The sequence below is a fragment of the Muntiacus reevesi genome, chromosome 2 (assembly GCF_963930625.1).
Source record: "Muntiacus reevesi chromosome 2, mMunRee1.1, whole genome shotgun sequence".
Classification (NCBI taxonomy): Eukaryota; Metazoa; Chordata; class Mammalia; order Artiodactyla; family Cervidae; genus Muntiacus; species Muntiacus reevesi.
In genome coordinates this window covers 165,840,106-165,867,774 of record NC_089250.1, presented here as the reverse complement: position 1 = coordinate 165,867,774, position 27,669 = coordinate 165,840,106, and the positions used below count along the sequence as shown (strand labels likewise).

Sequence of the window (27,669 nt, the reverse complement as noted above, 5' to 3'; positions counted from 1 at the left end):
AGGGAACTTATTCAATTATCTTGTGATAAACCATAATGGAAAAGAATATAAAAAAGAACATATGTTGAAGTATAATAGAATCACTTCACTATATAGCAGAAATTAACACAATATTGTAAATCAACCATACTTCAATATAAATAAATACACAAGTAAGTAAATAAATGTAACATGTTCAGTTTCATTCTTCTGCAATTTAGAAATATTCTATTTGGAAGAAAGAAAGTGAAGTCAGTCAGTCATGTCCAACTCTTTGCGACCCAATGGACTGTAGCCTACCAGGCTCCTCAGTCCACGGAATTTTCCAGGCAAGAATACTGGAGTGGGTTGCCATTTCGTTCTCCAGGGGATCTTCCCGACCCAGGGATTGAACCCGGGTCTCCCACATTGCAGGCAGATGCTTTACCATCTGAGCCACCAGGGAAGCCCTTGGAAGAAAGAAACTATTCTCTAAAGTGTTAAAAAATGTATATGCAATATACTAATAAACAGCTAGAAATTTTGATCAATTGAAATATAAACCTTTTAAGTAATGGAAACATCTTGAGGCCCTAGAATAATTTATTTAATTTTTAAATTCTTTATAATTTATTTTCTTAAAATGTTTACTATGAAAAAATACTCATCCTAGAATAGGAAACACAAAACCAAGATTTTAAAACTTTCATACCTTTATTCACTCTACCACAATTATGAACTGTGAATGAATGAGTTGTTTTAACAGCATAATACAATACTGTTCTTAAGGACTTTATACATTTTCAGTTTAAAGTAGAAATAAAATATGATGACTATACACCAAACTACTACAAAGCTTACAAAGCAGAGCAAAACGTTTATTGAAATCACTAAAAATTAAATTATACTCATTAGTTTCATGCTTACCTTTCTGAACATCTCTATCAAGCACCTCATCAAATAATTTCTCTTGGACTGTTGGAGGCAAGTCTTCAATATCTACAAAGAAAAACCTTATTTAAAAAAATCTTCAAATGCCTCATAACTTAAAAAACTTGATGCCAATATCAAACAGTAACTTCCTCTAAAATAACTCCCTTTCCACTGAAGACTGTCAAGTAGCATCCTTTAAAAAGTATGCATGTATCTCATGAGTTGTGTATATGAGGTGCAGAATATTTCCTTTCTGTACTTCATTATCAAAACAGTGATCTATCTACAAACAGTAAGAAAAGCATCTGAACCAGTAATAATAATCAGCTATTATCAAAAAGACAAGAGATAACCAACACTGACAAGAATGCATAGAAAGGGGAACCCCTGCGCACCATTGGTGGGAATGCAAACTGGAGAAGTCACTATGGAAAATGTTATGGAGGATCCTCAAAAACATAAAACTATCATATGACCCAGCAAACTCACTTCTGGGTATACAGACAACAGAAATGACAAACCTGTACCCACCCCCATGCTAGCTGCAGTGTTACTCAAAATAGCCAACATATGAAAACAACCTAAGTGTCTATCAATGGGTGAATAAATATAAAGTAGATGGGTTACTAAGCCATGAGAAAGGAAAAATCGTGCCAGTTGCAATATATAGAAGGGCCTCGAGAGATGTTATACTAAGCAAAATAAGTTCGACAGAGGAAGACAAATACTGCTTGGCATCACATATATGGATCTTAAAAAGAAAAAAAAGATAGGGAGAAACTGGTGAAAGTACAAACTATAAGTCATAAGATGAACAAGGATAGGAATTAATGTAAAGCATAGTGATGATAATCAGTAATACTCTATTGTACACTTGAAATTCTCTAAGAGAACAAAACATAAATGTTTTCACCCAAAATATAAACAGATAAATACAGTGTGAGGTAATAAGTGTGTTAACTAACTGGAGGGGGGGATCCTTTTCACAATTTATGTGTGAATCAAATCACCATGGAATTCTCCAGGCCAGAATACTAGAGTGGGCAGCCTTTCCCTTCTCCAGGGGATCTTCCCAACGCAGGGATCAAACCTAGATCTCCCACACTGCAGGCAGATTCTTTACCAGCCAAGCCACAAGGGAAGCCCAAGAAGACTGGAGTGGGTAACCCATCCCTTCTCCAGGGGATTTTCCCACCCAGGAATCTAACTGGGGTCTCCTGCATTGCAGGCAGATTCTTTCCCAACTGAGCTATCAGGGAAGCCCCAAATCACCACAATGTGTATCTTAAAATCTTACAATTTTCTATGTCAATGACAACTTAATAAAGCTGAAATAAAAGGGGGAAAAGAAAAAAAAAAAAAAAAAAAAGAACAACAACAGAGGTCTCTGATACTCAAAATAACAACAAACAAATTTTGTCTATTTTCTGCCCACCCCTGCCCCCCAACACTCAATCTCTGCTCAGAACTGTTTTTGCAGACTTAAGAATCTTCTTATGATAGTCAATGTACCATTCATTTTGGCACACAAATTTCTGTTTTTCTCACCTTCCTGAAATTCTCTATGCTCTATTCAGTTTACTAATTGAGTAGTCTAGAATAAAAAGCATGATTACCCTTACAACATTTTTTTAAACTACAGAACTATTTTCAATTCAAAATAAAATCTAATCACTCAATGTAGTAAGTTTAAATATATAGAGTGCATTTGAAACGAAATTTGTCTGATTTTGTAAATATCTCTGCTCACATCTTAATATAAGCTTAAAATAGAAAGCTAGGAACACCCAAAACAAAATGTAAGTTTTACTTAGAAACTTTAAGTGTTCAGTGTATTTATTCAGTGTCAATTGAGGAAAAACAACCTGGAAAACATTTCCACTTGTCATGGAACTGGAAAATAAAAAGTTGCTTCACAAATATAGTAGAAATTAACATAATGAGTGAAGTAAAGTAATGACACTTCCAAAAGAATACTGGTATCTTTGATTCAAATAATTTGTATCTACCCATCAAAAACCCATGTTCTGATCTTGTCTCCTAATATCAGGTAACCAATAGTTATCTAATTTAAAAATAATAAACACAAGTGAAAAGAAAAAGAAAAAAGCTGATTCATAATACTCTCAAACAAACAGAAAAAGAAATGGATAAACAGATTTTTAAAAATATCTGAGGCCCACAAAGAAGTCAGTTATTACCAGCTGCTGTCTTCCTCTCAACTCTATAGCATTAGTTTATAAACGGACTATATATTGACTACTTTCAGTAAAACAGGATACTCTGTTATATCTGTAAGACAGCTACTATCTACTAATTGTGGCTATATGTTTTCTAACAGAAACATTTTCATTCAGACATTGAAAGAATATAATAAAGTGGAAATTTGTTTTCACAAAGAGATGTGGAGTTACCTGCTGGCAATGTAAATGTAACAAGGTCAGTTAGGAAATAGCAAGCAAAGTCCCCCTTTCTCTGGTGAAGAGAGGCAGCGATCTCCCGACGGATCTGCTCTGTCAGTTCAGGACACACCATTGCAGGAATACACTTTGCAGCTTGTTGAGACACCTTAAATACAAAAGAAACTTTCCTCTACATCTCATTCACCATTGGAAGCAGAAATCAACAGCATTAAAAAGAAATTACCAAAACTTTCCAGTAACTTAAGGTGTTTTTGTTTTAAATATATGAAATATTGGCGTTAGGTCCTCAATAGTAGGAGTCTATATCGGTACAACTTTCCTGGAAAATAGTGATAAAAATGTTTTACCCTCTCGATTCAGTAATTCTACTTTTTAGTTGTTTTTATCCCAAAGAAATAACAAACAAGCATATAAAAATGTATGTGAAACAGAGTTGTTCACAAAGGTTCATCACCGGAGGGGGAATGAGGACAGAAAACAAAGTAAGAATAACCGTCAGGACCCTGACAAAAACATCCTTAAACAGGGAATTCCGGCTCACCGAGACAGGAAAGTAGAAACTCCTGCTGTATAAGAAGTTACTTCAAGTACGTGGACTTAAAAGAAAGCATGACATTTTTAAAGGATTAGTTCCCAATGACCTTAAATCCCTCCCCACTTGCTATAAGTCTTTTTTTCTTCTTCTATTTTTTGGCCATTCCAAGCTGCATTCAGGATCTTAGTTCCCCAACCAGGGATCAAACTCACACCGCTTGCAGTCAAAGTGTCTCAGCCACTGGACCCCCAGGGAAGTCCCTGTAATTTTGTACTTTTTTAGAAGCATCTGGCTTCCCCAAGCATGGAGCGAACAACAAAGCTCTGCAGCAGTAGAATTCAACAGGAAGAAACCTAAGCAGGAACTCTCATGTCCTTTTAAAATGATGAACAACAGCAAAGGATGAAAAGGCATTATCTTACATTTAGGTTGTATTCCTCTGTGGAGTTCAAGAAATCTATACAGAGAGAATTCTGAAACCCACGGCGAGCGCCCACCTACTCAAGAGGAAATGAGTGTGCTGCGACCCTCCACTCTGTCACTGCAGCAGCAGCACTAACCTGGGCCACCTTCCTGAGCAGACGTCAGTCACAGGCGGGGCTTGGAGCAGCAGGTCTTCCAGTAAAGCCACACACACAGTTTTATGCTACTGTCATCTACCTAACATGCATGGACACACTTAATTGTAATTACTACTTAGGTAAGTAAACAGTGTTGCAAACACCCTGCATACCCATCACAACCATCAGACATCCCCTTCAGAAAATGCCTGCATGAAAATTCAGTTCTAAATGTTACTGGCCAGGAATAACACTGACGGTGAAGCTGTCACCACACCTGAACTCCACGAGCCCAACCTAAGCAACAAACTGTGGAAAAATATGAAGTATTTTCAGAATATAACTATTTCTCAAGTAACAGCATTAAAGTAGATCTCAAAAGTAAACTAAAAAATAGCTTTTTCAAAACTGCTAACCCTCAGCCCCTTTGCAAAATCCCAAGGAGGTTTTGAACACTGAACACCCCAAAAGAAACCTTACAGCTAATGACTCACTGCTAACCTTCTCCTCCCGCCACCATCCTTAAGCACATGCCCCTGAAGCCTGCCCCTCATCTCCTAGCCTCTTCAACCTCATGACTCTGCATCAGCTCCTTAGCCTACTAGCTAATTTAGGGCCCATGAACTTGGGAAGGGTCCATGAACTAGAACAGGAAGTTCAATTAAATTTAAATCTTTCATTTCACTTGCCTATATTTAAAATGCATGTTCTTATACATCACAAATTTAATATTCTAACAACTACATATTTCAGTGTAACTAATTTCCTTTGCAAACCTGCTTTCTATTTTATATATTTAAAAACAACAGTTTGAAAAGAAGTCCATTTATTCCACCAGACTACATACAGGGATCATGGTTTAAAGTCCAATTAAGTAAGCCCCTAGCCCCAGACACACATTCCCAAAATGTAACGCTCTCCTGGTCTCATCCCTGAAGTCCTTGGCTGGCTCTGTGCCCTGTCTGCAGACACAGCCCTCAGCCCAGACTCATGCTCTACCTACTGGCCCCTTGGATTCTGTCCTGTGGAGTGCCCACACCACGGAGACTAAATTCCACCACCGATTCTGTTCTTTCCCTAGAACAAGCGTCCTTTCCACCTCCCTCAGGGTGTGTGCCAGGGCTGGTCCATGTGTACCGCAGAATATGGCAGAAATGATGGAGTATCACTTCCTACATTAGGCTACACAGAAAAGACACTGCGGTTTCCACCTCACTCACTCTCGCACACTCTCTTCCGCTCTCTTCCTCACACTCTCTGGGCTCACTTGCGCAAGGAGAGACCAGCCAGCACACAAGACGCAGCCCCATGGACAGGCCCACGGGACAAGGACCTGAAGCCTCCTGCCAACACCCACCTGAGTGTACTTAGAACCACAGCCTCTAGCCCCAGTCGAGCCTCTTGACAACAGTAGCCCTGGCAGTCTGGAACCTCATGAGACTTTGAGCCAAAATCATTCAGCTAAGCTGCTCCTGGATTCCTTACTCTCAGAAACTGTGATAACTAGTGTTTGTTGTCGTAAGCTGCTAAGCTTTGAGAGGATTTGTTACCCAGCTGTAAATAAATACACTGGGGTCCTACTGTCTTCCCACTGTTAGTCCTCAGAATGCTGAGGCTGATGGCTTGCACCAGCCCCCCAGAGTCTCCTCAGAGACCTCTGCCAGCCGGAGGGCAACCTGCTGCTGCTTCTGCTGCTGCTTCGTCGCTAAGCTGTGTCTGACTTCTTGGGACCCCACGGACTGTAGCCCGCCAGGATCCTCTGTCCATGGGATTCCTCAGGCAAGAATACTGGAATGGGATGCCATTTCCTTCTCCAGGGGATCTTCCCAACCCAGGGCTCAAATCCACGTTTCCTGCATTGGCAGGAGGATTTTTTACCACTGAGCCACCCAGGAAGCACGCCACTGAAGACTTGCATCTTGGTTCACAGCTGCCTTCTTCTTGTCTCCAGCCACCACCAGCGACTGTAACTCCACACGCCGTCCCGTCTGATACACAACTGGGTGTCACAACACAAGTGTAGCCAGACCTCAAGACACTACAGAAACTACCTCGAACTGTTCCATCCCATGTTCCAGAACACTAGTCTCTCTAATCACAGAGCCGCCTTTCAAACAGTCCCCTTCTCCCTTATCCTCCGTAGCGTGTTAGTCACTAAGTTGTGTCTGACTGTCTGTGACCCCGTGGACTATAGCCCGCCAGGATCCTCTGTCCATGAGATTCTCCAAGCAAGAATACTGGAGTGGGTTGCCATGCCCTTCTCCAGGGAGTCTTCCCAACCTGGGGATCGAAGTCAGGTCTCCTGCATTAAAGGCAGATTCTTTACCATCTGAGCCACCAGGGAAGCCCTATCTTCAGTAAGCCTGCCCTTTGTTTTCAGCCAAGACTGTCTCTCAAGCCCTATCTTGCCCCTGGTTTAACTGGACTCTTAGGCAAACTAAACACAATGGCAAGCCATCTCAATCATGCTTCTACCTAACATTCATATTTCTTAACCACTCCTCCCACTTTATGCTTTGTGCATAAAAGTTTCCAGATATTGGAGAGTTCAAATATGCAAACAAGCATACACAGAAGGCATATACTGACCATAATGGATTTGAATCCACAACTAATCGAACACACTGCACTTTTACCCTATTTCTCTTATTAAAAAAAAAAATTACCTGGATGATACAGTCACATCCTAATTATTCACTCCAACCTCTGTTACTTGTAACATCTCCCAGGTTATCTACTCTAAAAACCCAGATGCCACTTTGACCCCTACCCACCATTACTCCCCACAGCCAATCCATCCACTTAATTCTGCTAGCATCTTCAGCATCTCCCTCACACAAGCCATTGCCATTACTGTCCCAACAGAATTCCTGCCAACATCACTGCAGCATCCTAACCAGGTCTGCCCCTCTCTAATTCCAGCGGCCAAAATACTCTGACCTTGTCACTCTGCTGTCCCTCTGCCTAACCCTTTTCAAAGCCTTTAACTGCCCTCAGAATAACCTTCCAATTCTTTGGTCTAGAAGATCCTTCACACTGCATCCCCTACTTGTCTCTCACTTCCCATCCGCCATACAACCACGCTGAGCTACCCACCAGCTCTGAATTCAACCCAGACACCACCACCCCTGCCTCTGAATAGCTTCCTCAATGCCTTTCTCATCTCTACCTATTCTGACGCTAACTCATCCTACTCCTTCAGATCTCAGCTAAAACGTTACCTGCTGTGGGTAAGAAGGTAAGTAAGATACCACAAAACACTTTCTCAAGTCCTCCCCACAGCATCTGGCACTTACATCTATGAAACTGCACTCTGTACCGAATCACTGTAACGAGATTCACTGATGGAGGAGCCAATGTCTTCACCATTACACCCCTTTATGCCCAGTGCCTTCAACATGGTAGGTACTCAATAAATATCTGTTAGCTGAATGAATTACTAATACATTTCGGTTTTTTCAAAATCAAACATATGACTCAATCATTGTGGCAAAATGTCCTGTTTTAAAAAACACACATCCCTTCTGTTAGTCTCTTAATTTTAAATGTCATTTTTAAAAGAGGGCTGATCAAATCTAAAACATTTAAGAACTGAGAAATATTAAAACATCAAAAATGAAAACTAAAGAACACATTTCCTTCGTATAAAAGAATATTTAATCAGAATGCCACACTCACCTCTGTAAGTAATATTGCTAGCATATCCTGCCTCTGAAAACGTATAGCCAGATGTACCAGAGTATAGCCAACATCGAAAGCAGAAGGACGATTCAGCAAGCGGACTTCATCTGCAGTGAGCTGGCGGGCGATGTCCCCTCCCGATGATTTGTAAGCTTCAATAGCAGCTAAATCACCTTCTACAACACCTAAAACAAGCATCAGGACAGAAAACAAGTTTAATTCTATTTTTCTTCAGAAAGCACAAGCCTGTAGCAGTCACTCAAAACTCTGATTCTCTGTGCTTCCTGGATCCCAGGGCATCATTCAAATGTCCTAGAGAAGACAAAGAAAATTACAGTGCACTCCTCTCCCTTTCATTTCCTTCCAGAACTAAACTGCCTAGCTGGACACTTACCATCCCATTAGTGTTGGCTCCATGCTCTGGTCAAGTTTAGAGAAATTATTAGAATATATTAAGAGGATCAAAGATCAACCATCTACTGTGAAGACATTAAAGCCCCTGTTTGCTGGTCCTGGTTCTGCAGAAACCAAGGAGACAAGGATGTGCCTGCTGCTGCTGTTGGGCAAGTTCTGCCCTTAATTCTGCCCCCCTCCCTTTTTATGGCTGTGCTGAGTGGCTTTGCAGGACCTTAGCTCCCCTCCAGGGATCAAACCCCGGTCCATGGCAGTAAAAGCACCAAATCCTAACCACTGGACCACCAGGGGTGTCCCTATGTTGCATTTTTAAAGTTGAATCAAAGTATATGCTGAGCCTTCCTTCCACATTGCTGTTAACTGAGACAATTAAGAGCAGTTAAAATAAATGTTTAATGTAAGTAAAAGTTAGCAATACTCTGATTTCAGAATTTCTCACAGTCAAGTCTTCCTTATACCCATTAAGAATTATTAAATTATTAATACAGCAAAACTTGAACTAGGTAATTTTGAATAGAAATATGCTAAAACAAAATGCAATAAACCAGTTGGGGGCAGAGGTACAAAACAAGTTTCCAATTTTTCCAAATCCTTAAAAAACTTTCTGTTCCCATTAAACCATGTTATTATTCTTAACACAAATTAATGTTAGGTAATAATAGAAATCTTATTTAGTAAGTACAGTACATCAGTGAATAATAAGCAAATAACCTTGGCAAAAAAATGAAGGTGCAGGTTAGCTTCACATTTACCACAAATAATGGTACGTACACACACACACACACACACACACACACACACACACACACCCCAAGTTTGCAGGACTAGATAACTGTTTCCTAAATTATATCAAGAGAAATTTGTTACATAAAATGCTACTACTAGCTAAAAATATTCTTAGTATACTTGCATTTTAAACTGCTATCTTGAATTAGGAATAAAATGAATAAGACTTATTCCTTAAAGTGTAATAGACTGGTTCAATGCAACAATCTCCCGTTATTGAAAATAACAAAGCTTTAAAATGATATTTCCCACATTCACTGAATGCCCATGACACACAGAGCAATATGCCAGGCAATGTGAGAAATGTAAAAACCTGATTCCTATACTCAAAACAGCCCTTCATCATATTTGTGAGCCATAAAAAGCCAGCTTCAAAGTTTTCCAACTCCGGGATCAAAGATCCCTTCTGCAAAACTAGATCCTCTCCCCAGAAAGATGACCCCAACCCCTGAAACACAACATTTTTCAGGTTAAGAACCCATGGTTTCAAATGATAATACCTTCCTAGATAAATTTTTATTTCACAGCAATATAGGTTACTACATTCCTCGACATAAACACCTCAGGACAGCTGTAGCTCCCACTCCAATACATAAAGGACTTCAACAAAACCTTATTAGGCACAGTGCCTTGGAGACGTCATCAGAGCTGAAACGTAATGTAGCTGGCATGAGATAAAAGGAGGTGAACTTCTCAAAAGCGCAAGCCTGGAGATCAGACACAGAAATCTAAAATCTACTTGTTTTAATGAACAGATGAGAATAATCTAGCAGGGTTCGTAACATTTTGAATAATTTAATGCAGCTTTTTTTAAAACTGAACATGCCCTGTTCCATTTCTTTTCATGTATACACTACTTCCTTACGAAGGCAACAACTTTTCACTTCAGCTCTAGCAAAGCTGTTAACTACTCCAAGGTGCAGTATCACTGTACCTTTTAGTTTTTAGTTTCAACCTAAAATTATATGCATCTATAAAATTTTGTATGATATAAAAAATGTTCTAAGCACTTTGAAAAGCAACAAAAGGACCAAAAAGTCTGATCGATTTACCTAAAGAGATAAAAGAGGAAGACCTAGACTGTACACGCATATGCATAAGAGATAGTGTGTGTGTGTGTATATATATATACACACATATTTTTTTGTTTCCCAAAGATGAGGTACTCTAAAAGTAAAGGTCAAAAAAGCACAAAAACTATGCTTTTTTGGTTGGAGAAGAATTGCTGTCTTTGCTATTTTTAGTTAATTCATCACACAGCTGATGTCTGGAAGGATCTCACCTCAGAAATACTTGCTCAAGAATCCATTTCCTCTCTAATGTTTCTGAGGGATTTCTGTAACTAGAAACTAACTAGCAGGTCAAAGGTGGGGAGGGGTACAGTCCAAACAGCACAACAAACTCAGCAGTTGTGCTTTGGAATTATGACTTACAGTCTGCCTTCAAACTTCATGTATTTTATCAAAAACAGGACTTCAAATGATGAACTGCATGTTATGTGAATTGCATCTCAATAAAGCTGACATATATACATAAAAACCGAATTTCTATTTGGCCTAATCCAAGATCTCAGAAACAATTACTTCCCCTGACCACAAGCTCTGCATTAAACTGCAAATAGGAAAAGCTGCTGCCCTTAGTATGGAACATACACAGGAGGGCAGAAAATGAAGGTGAACAGAGATCTTGTTCTCTATTCTTCATAGCATAAAATAAATCTCCAAACTTTTCAGAACACGAAAAACACAAATTCAACTACAGGGACAAAATAATATTTAAAAGAAAAATACTTCACTGTCTAATATTTTAGGAATACATAATTCCATTCTTTTCATTAACCATAATTAAGAGTTCACAGTTTCAGTTACTGGTAAATTCTGGGCTACAAAAGATAAGTAAATTTATTACAAATCAAATTTCATGAGAATGTCAATGAACTGTCCAAATGTTTGTTGTATATCACTTACGCACTGCTCAAGAGGAGCTAGTGATGAAAGTGTCTTCACAGATGGGTTTTCACTGTAAACGTGGTGACTAAAGGATCTGGCCTATACTGATATAATTTAAGTTTTAGCTACCACATATTTTCTTAGGGAGAAAAAAGCATCAGATTATGCAAAGTAACTAAGAAAATGTCTTTGAGTCCTTCAGATAACATTTTTACCACCTTTTAACATTAGGGAATAAAAGGAAAGCAGGAAAAAGGTAAAAGAAGTGGTAGGTAGGAAAACACAGCAAATAAATCTAAGTGGTAAAACCTCACTTAATGAAACAAAGACCTGGAAAAAATGGGAAAGTTCCAGCAGAAGAGAAATAGGTAACATATATAAGCTTTCTAGGCTACTGACATCTCACATTAACTCCAACAGTTAACGGAAGCTTCTTTCTCTGTAATATGTTGGCCTGAAAATTTAACGAACACATATTACATGCTCTGTCCCCTCCTACTCCAAGTGAAAGTGAACGCATTAGTCACTCAGTCGTGTCTGACTCTGTGACGTCATGGACTGTAGCCCACCAGGCTCCTCTGTCCATAAAATTCTCCAGGCAAGAGTACTGGAGTGGGTAATCACTCCTCCTCCAGGAGATCTTTCCAACCCAGGGACTGAACCCAGGTCTCCTGCACTGCAGGCAGATTCTTTACCTTCTGAGCCACCAGGGAAGCCCATGTTATGAAAACCCATTAAAAAGACAGCTGAAGGCCCTCTGATAAGATTAACTTTATAAAACTAATCGGCCGTACCATTATGCATTCAAAATTGATTGAAACACACAACTAGCTAAGTGGTGGTGCAGTTACTGATAAAGTTAAAATACTTTTAAAAACAGAGACCGTGGAAAAAGTGAAATGAAAAAAAGAAAAAGAAAAAAAAACTCATACTGTTCCATAAGGTGGGCCAGGAGAAGAACTTAACATATTTTGAAGTCACAGGTCACAACTCACGGAGGACTTCACAGCTACTATGGAACTCCGTTGGTTAGAATATGGAGCTGGCTCATAGATATTTAGAAAACAGACTTATTTTTTCCCCCATATATGGCACAGTTTTCAAAGTTTTGCCTTGTTTCTTTTGACATAAAATCATAATGGTAACTAACTTTGAAAAGAATGCCAAATGGTAAAAAAAAAGCCAGGACTTACCTGAGCCCACATGGGCCAGCTCAACACTACCCTGGAGTTCTATGGTAGCTGTGACATCACAGCATGCTTTATGCTGTGGGGTCAGGGTGGACTTGGAGTCAGCTGGCACAATTTCAGGAGCCCTTAAAGAGAAAAGTTAGTTTTAAGTGGTAATGTTCAGAATGCCGGTTACTCTGGTCAGTAGAAAGGTGCAGATGTTGGTGGCTACAATGTCTGAACAGTTTTCCTCTACTCGGAGTCTAATTCCCTTAACTGTCTTTGCATACTAAAAAGGAAACTTGACCACCCAGTTCTTCACAGACTCCTAACCATGTGGCTACAGTTCAAAGATGAACTTAAGACAGACACAGCCATCGCTTTCAATACTCAAATAGAAGCTGCTTTTTAAATAAAATGACCTCAATATTTTTAGGTGTATCTTAAGTACATGCAAGCTCATGGCAATCCCAAAAACAGTTTGAGCAGACCAAAGAAATCACCTTCTAGATGCATTTTTCACCAATGCATAATAACCAATGGCAACAAGTTAAAATCCACCATTTCTATTCCTAGAATGCTAATAAACAATAATACCTTTTCAAAAAACCAAGATGTGAAAATCATAAATTGGAAGCAAATTCTTAATTGAACCTACACTTTATCAAGATGAGTTTCTATTCAATTCATTCAATAAACTTACTTCATTATGAAAAGATCCTCTCTATTTACTTTTGTCTGTGTCGTGTGGCCTGTGGGCTCCATTTCCCAATCAAGGATTGAACCCGGGCTATAGCAGTGAAGACTGAGAACCTAACCACTAACCAGGGAACTCACAGAAACATCCTCTTTAGAAAAATAAATTCAAATGATAGGGAAGTCAAAATAATATCTAAGGAACTCCTTTAAATGTTCTATTATTAATCACAAGTGATGATAAATGCAGTTTACACTTTCGAGCTTTTACCCCCTTACATCTTTGATCATTGTTAACTGCTGTGGAAATATAAATCCCCACAGTCACCAAAAAGAATACCTGAATTGACAGATACCTACATAAGAAAGAAGATCTTGCCATGCAGGAAGAAATTACTGCTAAAAGCACAATGGAAGGGTAGAAAGGAACATGCCACAAAGTTATTTTGGGAAGGCGATCAGAGATGAGAACCAATGCTAATGGGTTAAAGACGAACGTGAGTTCAAATTAGAAAGGTTACTTAAAATGTTGTCAAAAAGTCAACTGAAGGGATATTAAAGTTCTTCAAGAAAAAATTTCATCTATTCTACTGTCAAACTATCCTGGCCAAATTTAAAACTAATCATTAGATGTTTAAAGTTATACCATTTTAGATCAGCCTTCTAAGAGGAACTGAACAATCTGGCTACTCTCTTTTACAAGTGAGAAAATGAGTGGGTAAATAAGCATTTTAAAAGGGGCAGACAGATAAAAAGAAAAGCTCTCATGGCATAACTTTATACTTTTCAGATTATGTCCACATAACTCTTCTTCTAGCCAAAATATTGATAGAATTAAGAACAGAATGATCAAATTGGAAAAAGTATCATTTCATCCTGATAAGGTCCTCAGAAAGAAGCACAAAACAAGGAAGTTGCTATAATTTGCTACTGCAAGAGAAGGTTCTACAGCTTCAGCGAACACTCAGGGCCCCACAGCAATCCACAGGAAAATCCACATAAAACTGAGCGGTAAATTTTCCCCCAGTTTCAAGCCCATATGTCCAACAACTCAGTAGACATCCTCACTACAGCTCACCTAGAACAGAACTTCATGTCTTCGATGTCTCATAAAAATGATACTGATAGCCAACCCAAGTGTGCAAGCCAAAAACCCGAGTATCTTTCTTAGTTCTCGCCTCAACTCCAATATCAATTCTTTGAAGTTTTATCCATCCTACCTTCTTAAAGTCCCTCTCACATATGTCCCCCTTACTCCATCCACCACGGTCCCAACCTCACGCCAAGGCTGCCCTCTCTTATCTGGACTGCCACAGTTCCCTTCTAAACCACCTGCCTGCCTCCCGTGCTGCCCCTCCCAATCCAGTCTCTAGACAACGACTGGGATGCGCTTCCCAACCACACAGCAGATGAAGGCAGGCCCCTTCCAAATGCTTACCACTGCCCGTACACTTAGAGCTAAAATCTTCAACCAGATTAAAAGGCCTTGGAAGGTCCAGCATTACCCTGCAGCCATCTCTCTCACAGCTCTCATTCTACACTCCAACCTGCAGACTTCAGAATGGATGGGCCATGCTCTCTAGCCTCTGGGGTGTTAACAAAAGCAATTCCCTCTGACAGAAACACTTTTTTCCTTCTTCTAAGGTTCTGGCTTAGATGTCATCTCTTCCTGAAAGTCCTCTCCAAATTTCCCAATGAGATTAGGGTACATACTTACTGCTCTAGCCTCCTTTATTTCCTCTCCTGAAATTATCACACTACACTGACCAGACCACAAACTTACCGAGAGCCCTGACTTCTTTCTGAGTGCTTAGGAGCACACTCAATGATCATCTGAATGTGTAAATGAATGGACAAAGAAAAGGTGAAAATTAAGACAACTCTGAAAAGCAATGGGAGGGTGAAACAGGTTGGACATTTGCCTTTGAAATTTTAAGATACCTAATAAAGCCATAATTGTTTAAGCAGAAGTGAGACACTGATATAAAAAACAAAAATCAAAAAGCCTCAAAACAAATGAAGCAGAGCTATTTTATGTAAGACAGAACCACCCAAATCAAAGCAGAATTTAATAAATCAAAATGGAAATTACTTGAAAGAAATACTTTAATCCTGTTTAAAAAAAAAAAAAAAAGACGACGAAAAGACAAAATGTTGTCACTCTCCCCACAAAAAAAGATAAAGAAAATGTTCAACAAATATAACTGGTATCATATCTGTAATATAAACATTATTTATATTCACAAAGACTTCATACAACTTAATAAAATCACAAAGAAAAATAGACAAGACAAATCAATTCACAGAAAAAAATACAAATGACTATATGAGATAGCTTGCTTCTTTTAATAACAAACATCAGCAAAGGTACAGCTATACAAGAAGTCTCTTACAGTGATGAGAATATAAACAGTTCAGTCCTTCCAGGAAGCAGTTTACTAATATGCATAAAATACCTTTGACACATCTACATCATTTGATCCTATTATCCCATTCCTGGGAACCTAAGAAAAGCATCAGAAATGCTGACAATTTTATTCCTCAAAACATTATGAGAATAAAAAATTTCCAAATAAATAGAAGACCAGTAATAAGAACTAGGTTAACAAAGTACAGCAACTCAAAGTCATAGCACACATTCATTTTTTTAAAGATGAAAATATTTTAATTACTTCAAAGTGTAAAATTCAACAAAAGAATGTACATTATTTCATTTACATAAAAATATTAAAAATTGAAAATACTCAAGATGCACAAAATACACACACATGAAAGATTTCCTCTATACAGAGATAGCATAAACTGTATTTTCTTCATAGCTTCTCTTACCTCTGACATAGTCTACAATAAGGATGCTCTGCTTTTATTATTTAAAAATGAATTAAATTCATAAGGGAAGTTAGTATATAATGTCAAGTTTGATAAAACAAGAAAATACTGCTACGTCCATCAACAAATGAATAGACAAAGTGAGGCATATAAATAAAATGGAATTATTCCAACTTAAAAAGGAAATTCTGACACATGTTACAACATGGATAAATCTTGAAGACATTACACTAAATGAAATAACCCAGTCACAAATGGACAAACAGCATATGACTCCACCTCTAGGAGGCACCCAGAGTAGTCAAATTCACAGCAACAAGAGAGTGGCAGTGAAGATGGCAAATTTTATTATGTATATTTCACCACAATTAAATTTTTTTAAAGAAAAAAATAACGGAAGGACAATATTCAGACATATTAGAGGTCTTGCTTCAAAAATCACCTATGTAGTGTTCCTCCCTCCTTCTCAAAAGATAAATGTTTATATTTCACCTAATCACATCAAACTGAGGCTCATTCTGTAAAACAAATGGTCTGGCCTCTGAAAATGGTAATGACATGAGTAAACAAAAAACGAAAATAAAAACCACCTGAGGCACTGTTTAGATTACAGGCGATAAAACAACTAAATAACCTTGACTGAATGGAGTTGGAACAAAAGTTATCAGTGAAACTAATGGTGAAGCTGAATATGGACTTCAAATATTAAAATTTCTGGCTAATTATATTGTGTGACTATGTAGGAGAAATGTGTTCTTAAAACATACAATGCTGAAATATTTAGGGGCAAATGTCATGACATCTGGAGCACTCTCAAGTCGTTCAGGAAAAATTCATACAGAGAGATGGAGACAAAAAAAAAGAGAAAGAAAGCAAGCTCAAAATGTGGCAAAGTACTAAGAACTGGAAAACCTATTTCAAAAGCATTTGGTGTTCAATGCATTATATTTGTAACTTATCTACTGGTTTTGAAATTTCTCAGAATGAAAGGTTGATGGAGGAAAGTGTGGTTATCTCCACAAAGAACTGAAGGTGGAGAAAAGGAAATTTGCTTTTCTTTATAAATTCCTTCTATAACTGCTTGATTTTTGTAACTGTGTGCATAGCTTTTAACTGTTTACAGTTAAAGTTATTTTATGGTAAACAGTAAAGTTCTCTGGAGTCTAAATATATCTTTTCATACTTAATATTTAAATGCTACTTTTGGATTTCATAATTCAATGTGTTCATTTAATATAATGTTTTTAAAGAAAGAAAGCCTTTGCTAAATCAGTGACTCGTATTCGAATGTCAGTATCATACAACCAAGAATCATTAGACATATTCCCTTTCCCACCATTAGGGGGCACATTATTAGCTGGCAGGCCTGTGTAATCAATCCCTTCTAAAAGTCAAGAATTACGTCTCAGGGACTAAAGGCAACCAGAAGAATCGGGCCAGGGCTCTATTTCTGCCATTGTCGTCCATCTGCCTTGACACACACATTCCTGGAAGCTTCTTTCTTATCCCAGGTGTCAGGAAGCACTATGAAAAGCCACACTGAACTGGCCAGGGGAAATACTTAAAATGAGTGTGTATTCCCTCCAGACTACAACTTACATTGGAGAATTACCAAGATTCACTTAAAAACCATGACTTAAAATGTTATTTTAAAACAAGAGTTCCAAAAGCACAAAAGGAAATCCTTTGAAACTTTAAGAAAAATAAGACAGAACTAGCCAAAGACAATACTACTTTCACAGTGCCGAAAAGAATTCCATTACCTGTAATATCAACTACCTAGGACAGGAAGGAGATCCACTACCAAGAATGTGTAGGAAGTGAAAAGACACCACCATCCTTATAGATACACACACATCTCACACTAAGAGTATCACAGAGCGTTAACCAAGGACATACAAGGCACTGCCAGCATCGCAGCAGCCTGCTTTCCTTTTAAGGATGTGTAGTGCCAAAGATCTGCTGCAGGAGTCTGCATATATTCTGGATTCTATTAAAAGCTTTTAATAGAATATTGCAACTCAAATCATTTTTTTTAATGTTTTTAAAAAGTGTGATGGTTTTGAATGTCAAAGACTAAGAAGACCTTTTTTGCAGGCTCCATATTCATTCATACATAACGCAATGTATTAAGCAAAACGGGATACTAAATAAGAGTTCAGGAGGACAGCTTGGTATCAAAATAAAAGCAACCTCACAAGCAAATAAAATGGTCCAGCAGTTAAAGAATAACCATAGCTTAAAACTAAGCAATTCCACAGGGCAGGAAAAATTCTAAAGATGGAAATAGCTGCAGTTTATCAGGCATAAGCAAACACAGCAAAGCAAACAGAACAAATACTAGGGAAATACCATACTAAAAATCAAGCTCAAATAATGTGCCCTAGCTATGGAATGCTGAGAAATACTACCAAGTGATAGTATTAGGAAACGGCAATAAACTTCACTTAGGCATACTTATTTAGCTGACTTGAAAAAGAAGACTGAAAACATTAATATTCATTGGCATCAAACACCATTCAAAAGTCCCAGTAACAGCATTTCTTTCAACCAAATCAAGGGTGAAAAAAAAAACAAAAACCACCACCACACTGTGAATACGAAGTATATGGTCTTCATCTACTATTCCTGGCATATAACTCCTAAAACCCTTGTAATTTCCTATTAAAAGCCATAAGGGCATCTTTTGTTATAGTACTTAGTTTTGTTCTCAGTTCCTAAATAGTTCCAGAATGATAAAGATGAAATAAATAGGAGTCTTTTGTTACTTATATAGCAAGCCCTTTCAAACACCTCTGAGCTTATGTTAATAAGGTGACTTTTAGGAAAGCCCCTAAGGATGGAGGGTGGTTGCCAGGGGAACCAATCCAGTGATTTGGAAGGTTGGAAATGGGGTTCAGCCCCACCCCACTACCACCTTCTGGGGGTGGGGTGCGGAGAATGGGCTAAAGGTTGAAACCATCACCAGTGTCCAATGATTTAATCCATCGTGCCTCCGTAAAAATTCCTGGTGCTGGGTTTGGAGAGCTTCTAAGCTGGTGAACCTGTGGAGGTGCTGTGAGAATCCCTTCCCATTCCATGCCATATGCATCTCCTCCACCTGGCTATTCCTGAATCATATATTTTTTATAATAAACCAGCAATCTAGTAAGTAAACTATTTTCCCCCCAGTTCTCTAAGTCATTCTGACAAACTGAACTCAAGGAGGTGACTGTCAAAACCTAGGATTTATAGTCTAAAGTCAGAAACACAGGTGACAACCTGGATTAGTACTGGCATCTGAAGGGGGTAGGAAAGAAGACAGACAATCTGGTGGGACTCAGCCCTTTAAACTGTGGGATCTGAGACTATTTCCAGGTAGACATCCGCAAGAAAAAGAAATGCAAAAAACCAAAATGGCTGTCTGAGGAGGCCTTATAAATAGCTGAGCAAAGAAGAGAAGCTAAATGCAAAGGATAAAAGAAAAGATATACTCATCTGAATGCAGAGTTCCAAAGAATAGCAAAGAGACAAGAAAGCCTTTCTCAGTGAACAATGCAAAGAAATAGAGGAAAACAATACAATGGTAAAGACCAGAGATCTCTTCAAGAAAATTAGAGATACCAAGGGCAAAGATGGGCTCAATAAAGGACAGAAATGGTATGGACCTAACAGAAGCAGAAGATATTAAGAGGTGGCAAGCATACACAGAAGAACTGTACAGAAAAGATCTTAATGACCCAGACAGCCACAATGGTGTGATCACTCACCTAGAGCCAGACATCCTAAAGTGAGAAGTCAAGTAGACCTTAGAAAGCATCACTACGTACGAAGCTAGTGGAGGTGATGGAACTCCAGTTGAGCTATTTCAAATCCTAAAAGATAATGCTGTAAAAGTGCTGCACCCAATAGGCCAGCAAATTTGGAAAACTCAGCAGTGGCACAGGACTGGAAAAGGTCAGTTTTCATTCCAAGGTCCATTTCATTACCAAAGAAAGGCAATGCCAAAGAATGCTCCAACTACCGCACAATTGTACTCATTCCGCATGCTAGCAAAGTAATGCTCAAAATTCTCCAAGCCAGACTTCAACAGTATATGAACTGAGAACTTCCAGATGTTCAAGCTGGATTTAGAAATGGCACAGGAGCCAGAGATCAAATTGCTAATATCTGCTGGATCACAGAAAAAAGCAAGAGTTCCAGAAAAACATCTATTTCTGCTTTATTGACCAAGCCAAAGCCTATGATTGTGTGGATGACAATAAACTGTGGCAAATTCTTCAAGAGATGGGAATACCAGACCACTCGACCTGCTTCCTGAGCAAACTGTATGCAGGTCAAGAAGCCACAGTTAGAACCGGACATGGAACAACACACACACACACACACCCACACACACAGTTAGAACCGGACATGGAACCACACACACCCACACACACACCCACACACACCCAGAACCGGACATGGAACCCCCCCCCCCACACACACACACCCAGAACCGGACATGGAACCACACACACACACACACACACACACACACACACCCAGAACCGGACATGGAACCACACACACACACACACACACACCCAGAACCGGACATGGAACCACACACACACACACACACACACACCCAGAACCGGACATGGAACCACACACACACACACACACACACACACACACACACCCAGAACCGGACATGGAACCACACACACACACACACACACACACACACCCAGAACCGGACATGGAACCACACACACACACACACACACACCCAGAACCGGACATGGAACCACACACACACACACACACACACACACACACACACACACACACACACCCAGAACCGGACATGGAACCACACACACACACACACACACACACACACACCCAGAACCGGACATGGAACCACACACACACACACACACACACACACACACACACCCAGAACCGGACATGGAACCACACACACACACACACACCCAGAACCGGACATGGAACCACACACACACACACACACACACACACACCCAGAACCGGACATGGAACCACACACACACACACACACACACACACACACCCAGAACCGGACATGGAACCACACACACACACACACACCCAGAACCGGACATGGAACCACACACACACACACACACACACACACACACCGGACATGGAACCACACACACACACACACACACCCAGTAGCCATTAATGCTACAAATGTAACCCAAGCTTACAGATACATACAAGTGAATTTTTTCTTACAAACACACCTATATGCACACACACACACACACACACACACACACACCCAGTAGCCATTAATGCTACAAATGTAACCTAAGCTTACAGATACATACAAGTGAATTTTTTCTTACAAACACACCTATATGCTACCTTTGTCTAGAAAAGGATAACAATGTAGCGACATCACATCTGGCGAGTCAGTAAGCCTCTCTGTGCTGAAAGAAGAAACCGACAGAGCTGGACTCTGTCTTAGGCCAGGCTGTGAACATGAGGCTACACGCATGTTCACCCTCCCAATGGACTCTGAACTTTGTGCCCGGTGTCTATAGAAGTGGCATACCAATGGAAAACCATTTTAAATGTCCTTTGTGTTAATTTCCTATTGCTGCTTCTAACAAACTGCTATAAATCTAGTGATTTAGCTCAGCTGGTAAAGAATCCACATGCAATGCAGGAGACCTGGTTTCGATCCCTGGGTTTGGGAAGATCCCCTCGAGAAGGGAAAGGCTACCCACTCCAGTATTCTAGCCTGGAGGATTCCATGGACTATCCATGCGGTCACAAAGAGTCAGACATAACTGAGGGAATTTCACTAGTGACTTAATACAAATTTTTTATCTTAAAATTTAGGAGAGGTCAGAAGTACCACAGGGGTCTCACTGGGCTAAAATCAAGGTGCACTTCACAGGGAGAATCTGGGGTAGCTGTGCCTTTTCCACCTTCTAGAGGCTGCCAGCATTCCTTAGCCAAGAGCCCTGCACCACTTAAAACCTCTGCTACTGCACAACCTCATCTCATTCTCCCATCTCTCTCCTTCACTGGTTAAGGACCTATATTACACTGGGCTCGCCAGGATCATCTGGGATAATCTCTCCATCTCCAGGCCCTTGAATTACATCTTTTGCCAAGTAAAGCAGCGTATTCATAGATCCTGCAGACTAGGATTTAGGCCTTTTGGAGGGCTTGAGGATATTGTTCTGCCTGCCAAACTTTTTAACTCAGTCATGTACATCAGAGAAAACCCAAAGGGCTGGGGATAAGTGCCTACAAGTCAGTCAAGTATCAGGCAAGTAAAAAATACAAATTTGGACACTAACTCATCATTAATATTGTATTTTTCCAAGATACCTAATGTTCTGTGTTTTCAGACAATTCATCAGTAAAATACCTCGGTAGAGTAAATAAATAATTTTTAAGGCTAAAGGAGTACTTACTGAACTAGAAAACACAAGTTTCTATTTTTCTTGTTTACAATAACATACACCCTGAATTACCTCTAAAGTTAAAAAAGTCAGTCACTGGAGGTGTCTGAATAAATGGATAAAATCATTGTTGTCTGTTATGTCAAGAATTTCCTTTTCTGTTTTGCTGTTGTAATTTTTAGTATAAATCACCTTACTATCATTCCAGTACACACTACCATCTCTCAAAAACTAATACATGACTTTTTCTTCCATTGAAGTTAATTTTGTTTGGCTTCCATTTGACCAGACACTGTACCTCAAAATTAGGAACTGAAAAAGTCATTATAGAAAATTACACATAGCAACAGGTATTTCTGGATGCAACACTGTGATTTATAGGGAAAAAATAATCATTCAGATGACCATATACATACATGCAAAATTCAGACTTAAATTGAAGAAATTAGAGAGAACCACTAAGCCATTAGCTATGACCTAAATCAAACCCCTTACGATGATACAGTGGAAGTGACAAATAGATTCAAGGGACTAGCTCTGACAGTCAGAGAGCCTGAAGGGCTACGGACAGAGGTCCGTGACGCTGTACAGAAGGCAGGGAGCAAGACCATCCCCAAGAAAAAGAAACGCAAGAGGCAAGATGGCTGTCTGAGGAGGCCTCACAAATAGCTGAGAAAAGAAGAGAAGCTTAAAGGCAAAGGATAAAGGAAAAGATATATCCATCTGAATGCCGAGTTCCAAAGAATAACAAAGAGATAAGAAAGCCTTCCTAACTGATCAATGCAAAGAAATAGAGGAAAACAACAGAAAAGACTAAAGATCTCTTCAAGAAAATTGGAGATACCAAGGGAACATTTCATGCAAAGATGGGCTCGAAAAAGGACAGAAATGGTATGGACCTAACAGAAGCAGAAGATATTAAGAAGAGGTGGCAAGAATACACAAAAGAACTGTACAAAAAAGATCTTCATGACGCAATCACAATGGTGTGATCACTCACCTAGAGCCAGACATCCTAGAATGCGAAGTCAAGTGGGCCTTAGGAAGCATCACTACAAACAAAGCTAGTGGAGGTGATGGAATTCCAGTTGAGCTATTTCAAATGCTAAAAGATGATGCTGTGAAAGTGCTGCACTCAATATGCCAGCAAATTTGGAAAACTCAACAGTGGCCATAGGACTGGAAAAAGTCAGTTTTCATTTCAATCCCAAAGAAAGGCAATGTCAAAGAATGTTCAAACTACCGCACAACTGCACTCATCTCACATGCTAGCAAAGTAATGCTCAAAATTCTCCAAGCCAAGATTCAACAATACATGAACTGAGAACTTCCAGATGTTCAAGTTGGATTTAGAAAAGGCAGAGGAATCAGAGATCAAACTGCCAACATCCACTGGATCATGGAAAAAGGAAGAGAGTTCCAGAAAAACATCTACTTCTGTTTTACTGACTACGCCATAGATTTGACTGTGTGGATCACAACAAAGTGGAAAATCCTTCAAGATATGGGAATACCAGACCACATGACCTGCCTCCTGAGCAAACTGTATGCAGGTCAAGAAGCAATAGTTAGAACCAGACATGGAACAATGGACTGGCTCCAACTTGGGAAAGGAGTATGTCAAAGCTGTCTATTGTCGCCCTGCTTATTTAACTCACTGCAGAGTATATTGTGGAAAATGCTGGGCTGGATGAAGCACAAGCTGGAATCAAGATTGCCAGGAGAAGTATCAATAACCTCAGATACGCAGATACACCACCTTTAGGGCAGAAAGCAAAGAACTCCTCAAGAGCCTCTTGATGCAAGTGAAAGAGGATAGTGAAAAAGTTGGCTTAAAACTCAACATTCAAAAAACTAAGATCATGGCATCCAGTCCCAGCACTTCATGGCAAACAGATGGAGAAACAATGGAAATAATGAGAGACTTTATTTTGGGGGCTCCAATATCATGGCAGATGGTGACTACAGCCATGAAATATGAAAAGACACTTGCTCCTTGGAAGAAAAACTATGACAAACCTAGACAGCATATTAAAAAGCAGAGACATTATTTTGCCAACAAAGGTCCATCTAGTCAAAGCTATGGTTTTTCCAGTAGTCATGTATGGATGGAAGAGTTGGACCACAAAGAAAGCTGAGTGCCAAAGAATTGATGCTTTTGAACTGTGGTGTTGGAAAAGACTCTTTAGAGTCCCTTGGACTGCAAGGAGATCCAACCAGTCCATCCTAAAGGAAATCAGTCCTGAATATTCATTGGAAGGACTGATGCTGAAGCTCCAATACTTTGGGACCTGATGCGAAGAACTGACTCCTTGGAAAAGACCCTAATGCTGGGAAAGATTGAAGGCGGGAGGAGAAGGGGACAAGAGAGGATGAGATGGTGGGATGACATCACCAACTCGATGGACACAAGTTTGAGTAAGCTCCAGGAGTTGGTGAAGGACAGCAAAGACTGGCGTGCTACAGTCCATGGGGCCGCAGAGTGCTGGCATGACTAAGCAACTGAACTGAACTGATATATATATATAAATATATATATTGGACCTTCATCTACTGTTCCTGGCTCACAGCTTCCCCAAACCCTTAAACTTAAAGCAATGAAATAATATTTGGTCTCTTTTCCTCAGCTCCTGAAAACACATCAGGGTTGGTGACTTTTGGATCCCACCCCAAGGTGGGGGCTGGCTGCCAGGGGAACTAGCCATGTGATCAGAGGGTTGTGACGTTCAGCTCCACCCACTATACCACCCTGACCTCCAGAGAGGGGAGAGAAGTGGGAGACTCCCAGTGACCAATGATTTAATTAACCATGTGTATGTAATAAGGTCTCCATAAAACCCCAAAAGGACAGGGCTTCAAGAGCCTCCAGACTGGTGACCACACAGAGATTTGGGGAAAGTGGCATACTTGGAAAGAGCATCATGGAAGTTCCATGCCCCTTCCCCAAACCTTACTCTCTACACATCTCTTCCATCTAGATGTTCATCTGTATCCTTTATCATATCCTTTTATAATAAACCAGTGACCCAGTAAGTAAACTGCTTCTCTGAGCTATGTGAGGTATTCTATCAAATTTATCAAATCCAAGGTGCGTGAGGGTGGGAGTGTCATGGGAACCTCTGATTTATAGCCAGTCAGAAGTACAGATTAACAACCTGGGCTTGGGGCTGACTTCTGGCATCTGAAGTGGAGGGAGGTCTTCTGGGACTGACTCCTTCACCTACAGGATTTGATTCAACCTACAAATCCTACAGGGTAGACAGTATCAGAATTCAGTTGAACTCTCAGGCACCCTGCTGGTGTTTTGAGAATTACCTGTTGAGACATGAGGAAGCTCCCCAATACAGACACACGTTGGAATTGAAACGCTTTACAGAAGAGGAAGAAAACACCACCAATAAAACCTTAGTAATTCACTTCCTTGAGAAAAGCCATCATACACATGATTTTTAATACCAGTACCAAAATAAATTGAAAAGACCATTTTAAAATGCAAAAGGCCTATACACTAATTCTTGTTAAAATGAAAAAAGTGTTAATGAACGCAATGCATTCTGACATGTTTAACAACACACAAGTTTTAGACATTTCTACAATCTACAGTTAACATCTGACACTCTGGAGTGGACAGATGCATGTAACACTGTATATAGTAAGGGGGCCAAAATATAATCAGCATAAACACAGAATATAACTGTCACGAATATTACTTTTCAACAGAAGTTATGAGAACGGGAAAAACATTCCATCAAATACAACAAAATGTTTACACTATGTAAGAAAAAATTAAATCTAATATATCTCCTATGTTTTAAGAATCATCAATGTTTAGACACATCAGAATTTTGCTCAGTAATAAGATTACAATCCTCGTGACTCCATTTCAACATACTCCATGATAATGAGATTCTGGGTTAGCTCATAAGTCTGATTCTCAACAGGGGCACACCAGTACATACTGTAGGTCACACCAAAGCCTAGGGGCAACAGAGATGTTACTAATGCATATGTTCTCTTTAATGCCATTGCCAAGCACAATTCTCTTCCTCCTACGCCTTCAACAGCACTCCTTCTCACTGTCCTCCAATATCAAATCCTTTCCATCTTCATTAGCAGGGTCACTAGACAAATTAAATGTAAGAAATATGCAGCTGGTTAAGGCAAAATGCAAAACAGGAAGCAACACGTCGTCCAATGGCAGCTGAATAAAAACTTTTCAAGAAAAAAACTTTGATTTAGGACTCAAGGTATAGAAAACACATACAATAATTTTTTCCCTTATATATTCATCAAGCTATCAAATATTCATCAGGAAGATGGAGAAATTAAATGTAAAGAAATCTGACTTCAGACTTTCCATATCCATAGACCACCCAGTGATAAACTGAGACATCTTCAAATAAGATTCATGGAACTTACTTGCTCTGTCTTAACCTGACAAGAAACCAAGTTGGTCAAGAGTAGGTGAAAAGGTGAAAAGTACAAAAAGGTGGGGAGAAAGCAAAGAATGGAGAAATTTAGGAGAGAAGAAAAAACGTTTGTCTCTGAAAGGTCTACTTGTCCAGATCCCAGTTTCCACAAAAGTTTATTCACTGATTAACAAAAATTTCAATGTCTGCTATGTATCAGGCACTGTTTAAGGTACTAGGAAACAGCTGGGAACAAAACAGAAAAAATTCCTGGTTGTCATAAAGCTTAAGTTCTTGTATACTTATAGCTGATTCACACTGTTGTACAGAAGAGACCAACAGAAGATTGTAAAGCAATTATCCTCCAATTAAAAATAAATTTGCTAAAAAAGTTTTAAGCTTTAAGAAAGAGACAAAAGAGGTGATTTCTAATAAGCATACTGGAGGTTAACAAGTGTTGTGAAGAAAATGAAAGTTGGGGGAAAACGATATACAACAGGACTGAAATTTCAGATGCAGCAGTCAGGGAGGCCTCCCAGAGAAGATGATATGTGAGAAAATACCTGCAGGAGGTACATTCGCTAATCCTGCAATCTAGAGACAGTAATTCAGGAAGAGGAAATAGATACTGCAGAGGCTTGGGGTTTATTTGCAGATAAGAAAGGCTGCAAGAGTTGCTGGAGTGAGAGAGGGAGAGAAAAAGAAAATGTTTCTAAAAATGGGGGAAGTAGGTGTGGGATGAGAGAGAAGAGAGGCCTATAAAACTGGCTTTTACTCTGAGCTCACAGGGAATCATTGGAGGGTTCTGAGTGGAGTAGCGCCTCTTCAGAGAACAATTTGTAAAGGATACAAACAAAGAGGATCACAGCTTGGACCAGGGTAATAATGACAGGTGT

The 27,669-nt window shown here is 39.4% G+C and overlaps 1 protein-coding gene across 4 annotated transcripts in view; it reads right to left on the bottom strand.

The window, feature by feature from the left end:
* Positions 1 to 27,669, bottom strand: part of ZRANB1 (zinc finger RANBP2-type containing 1) — a 72,826-nt gene that overhangs the window by 13,981 nt on the left and 31,176 nt on the right. For 3 of the 4 annotated variants that reach the window (XM_065923509.1, XM_065923510.1, XM_065923511.1), the window contains 3 exons: positions 8,088 to 8,275; positions 3,306 to 3,459; positions 886 to 957 (listed from right to left, as the gene is read on the bottom strand). In XM_065923509.1, coding sequence (XP_065779581.1) covers positions 886 to 957; positions 3,306 to 3,459; positions 8,088 to 8,275 — 414 coding nt within the window. Of the gene's footprint in view, positions 1 to 885; positions 958 to 3,305; positions 3,460 to 8,087; positions 8,276 to 12,432; positions 12,555 to 27,669 lie in introns of all 4 variants that reach the window. The other variant, XM_065923512.1, reaches the window with a different exon arrangement.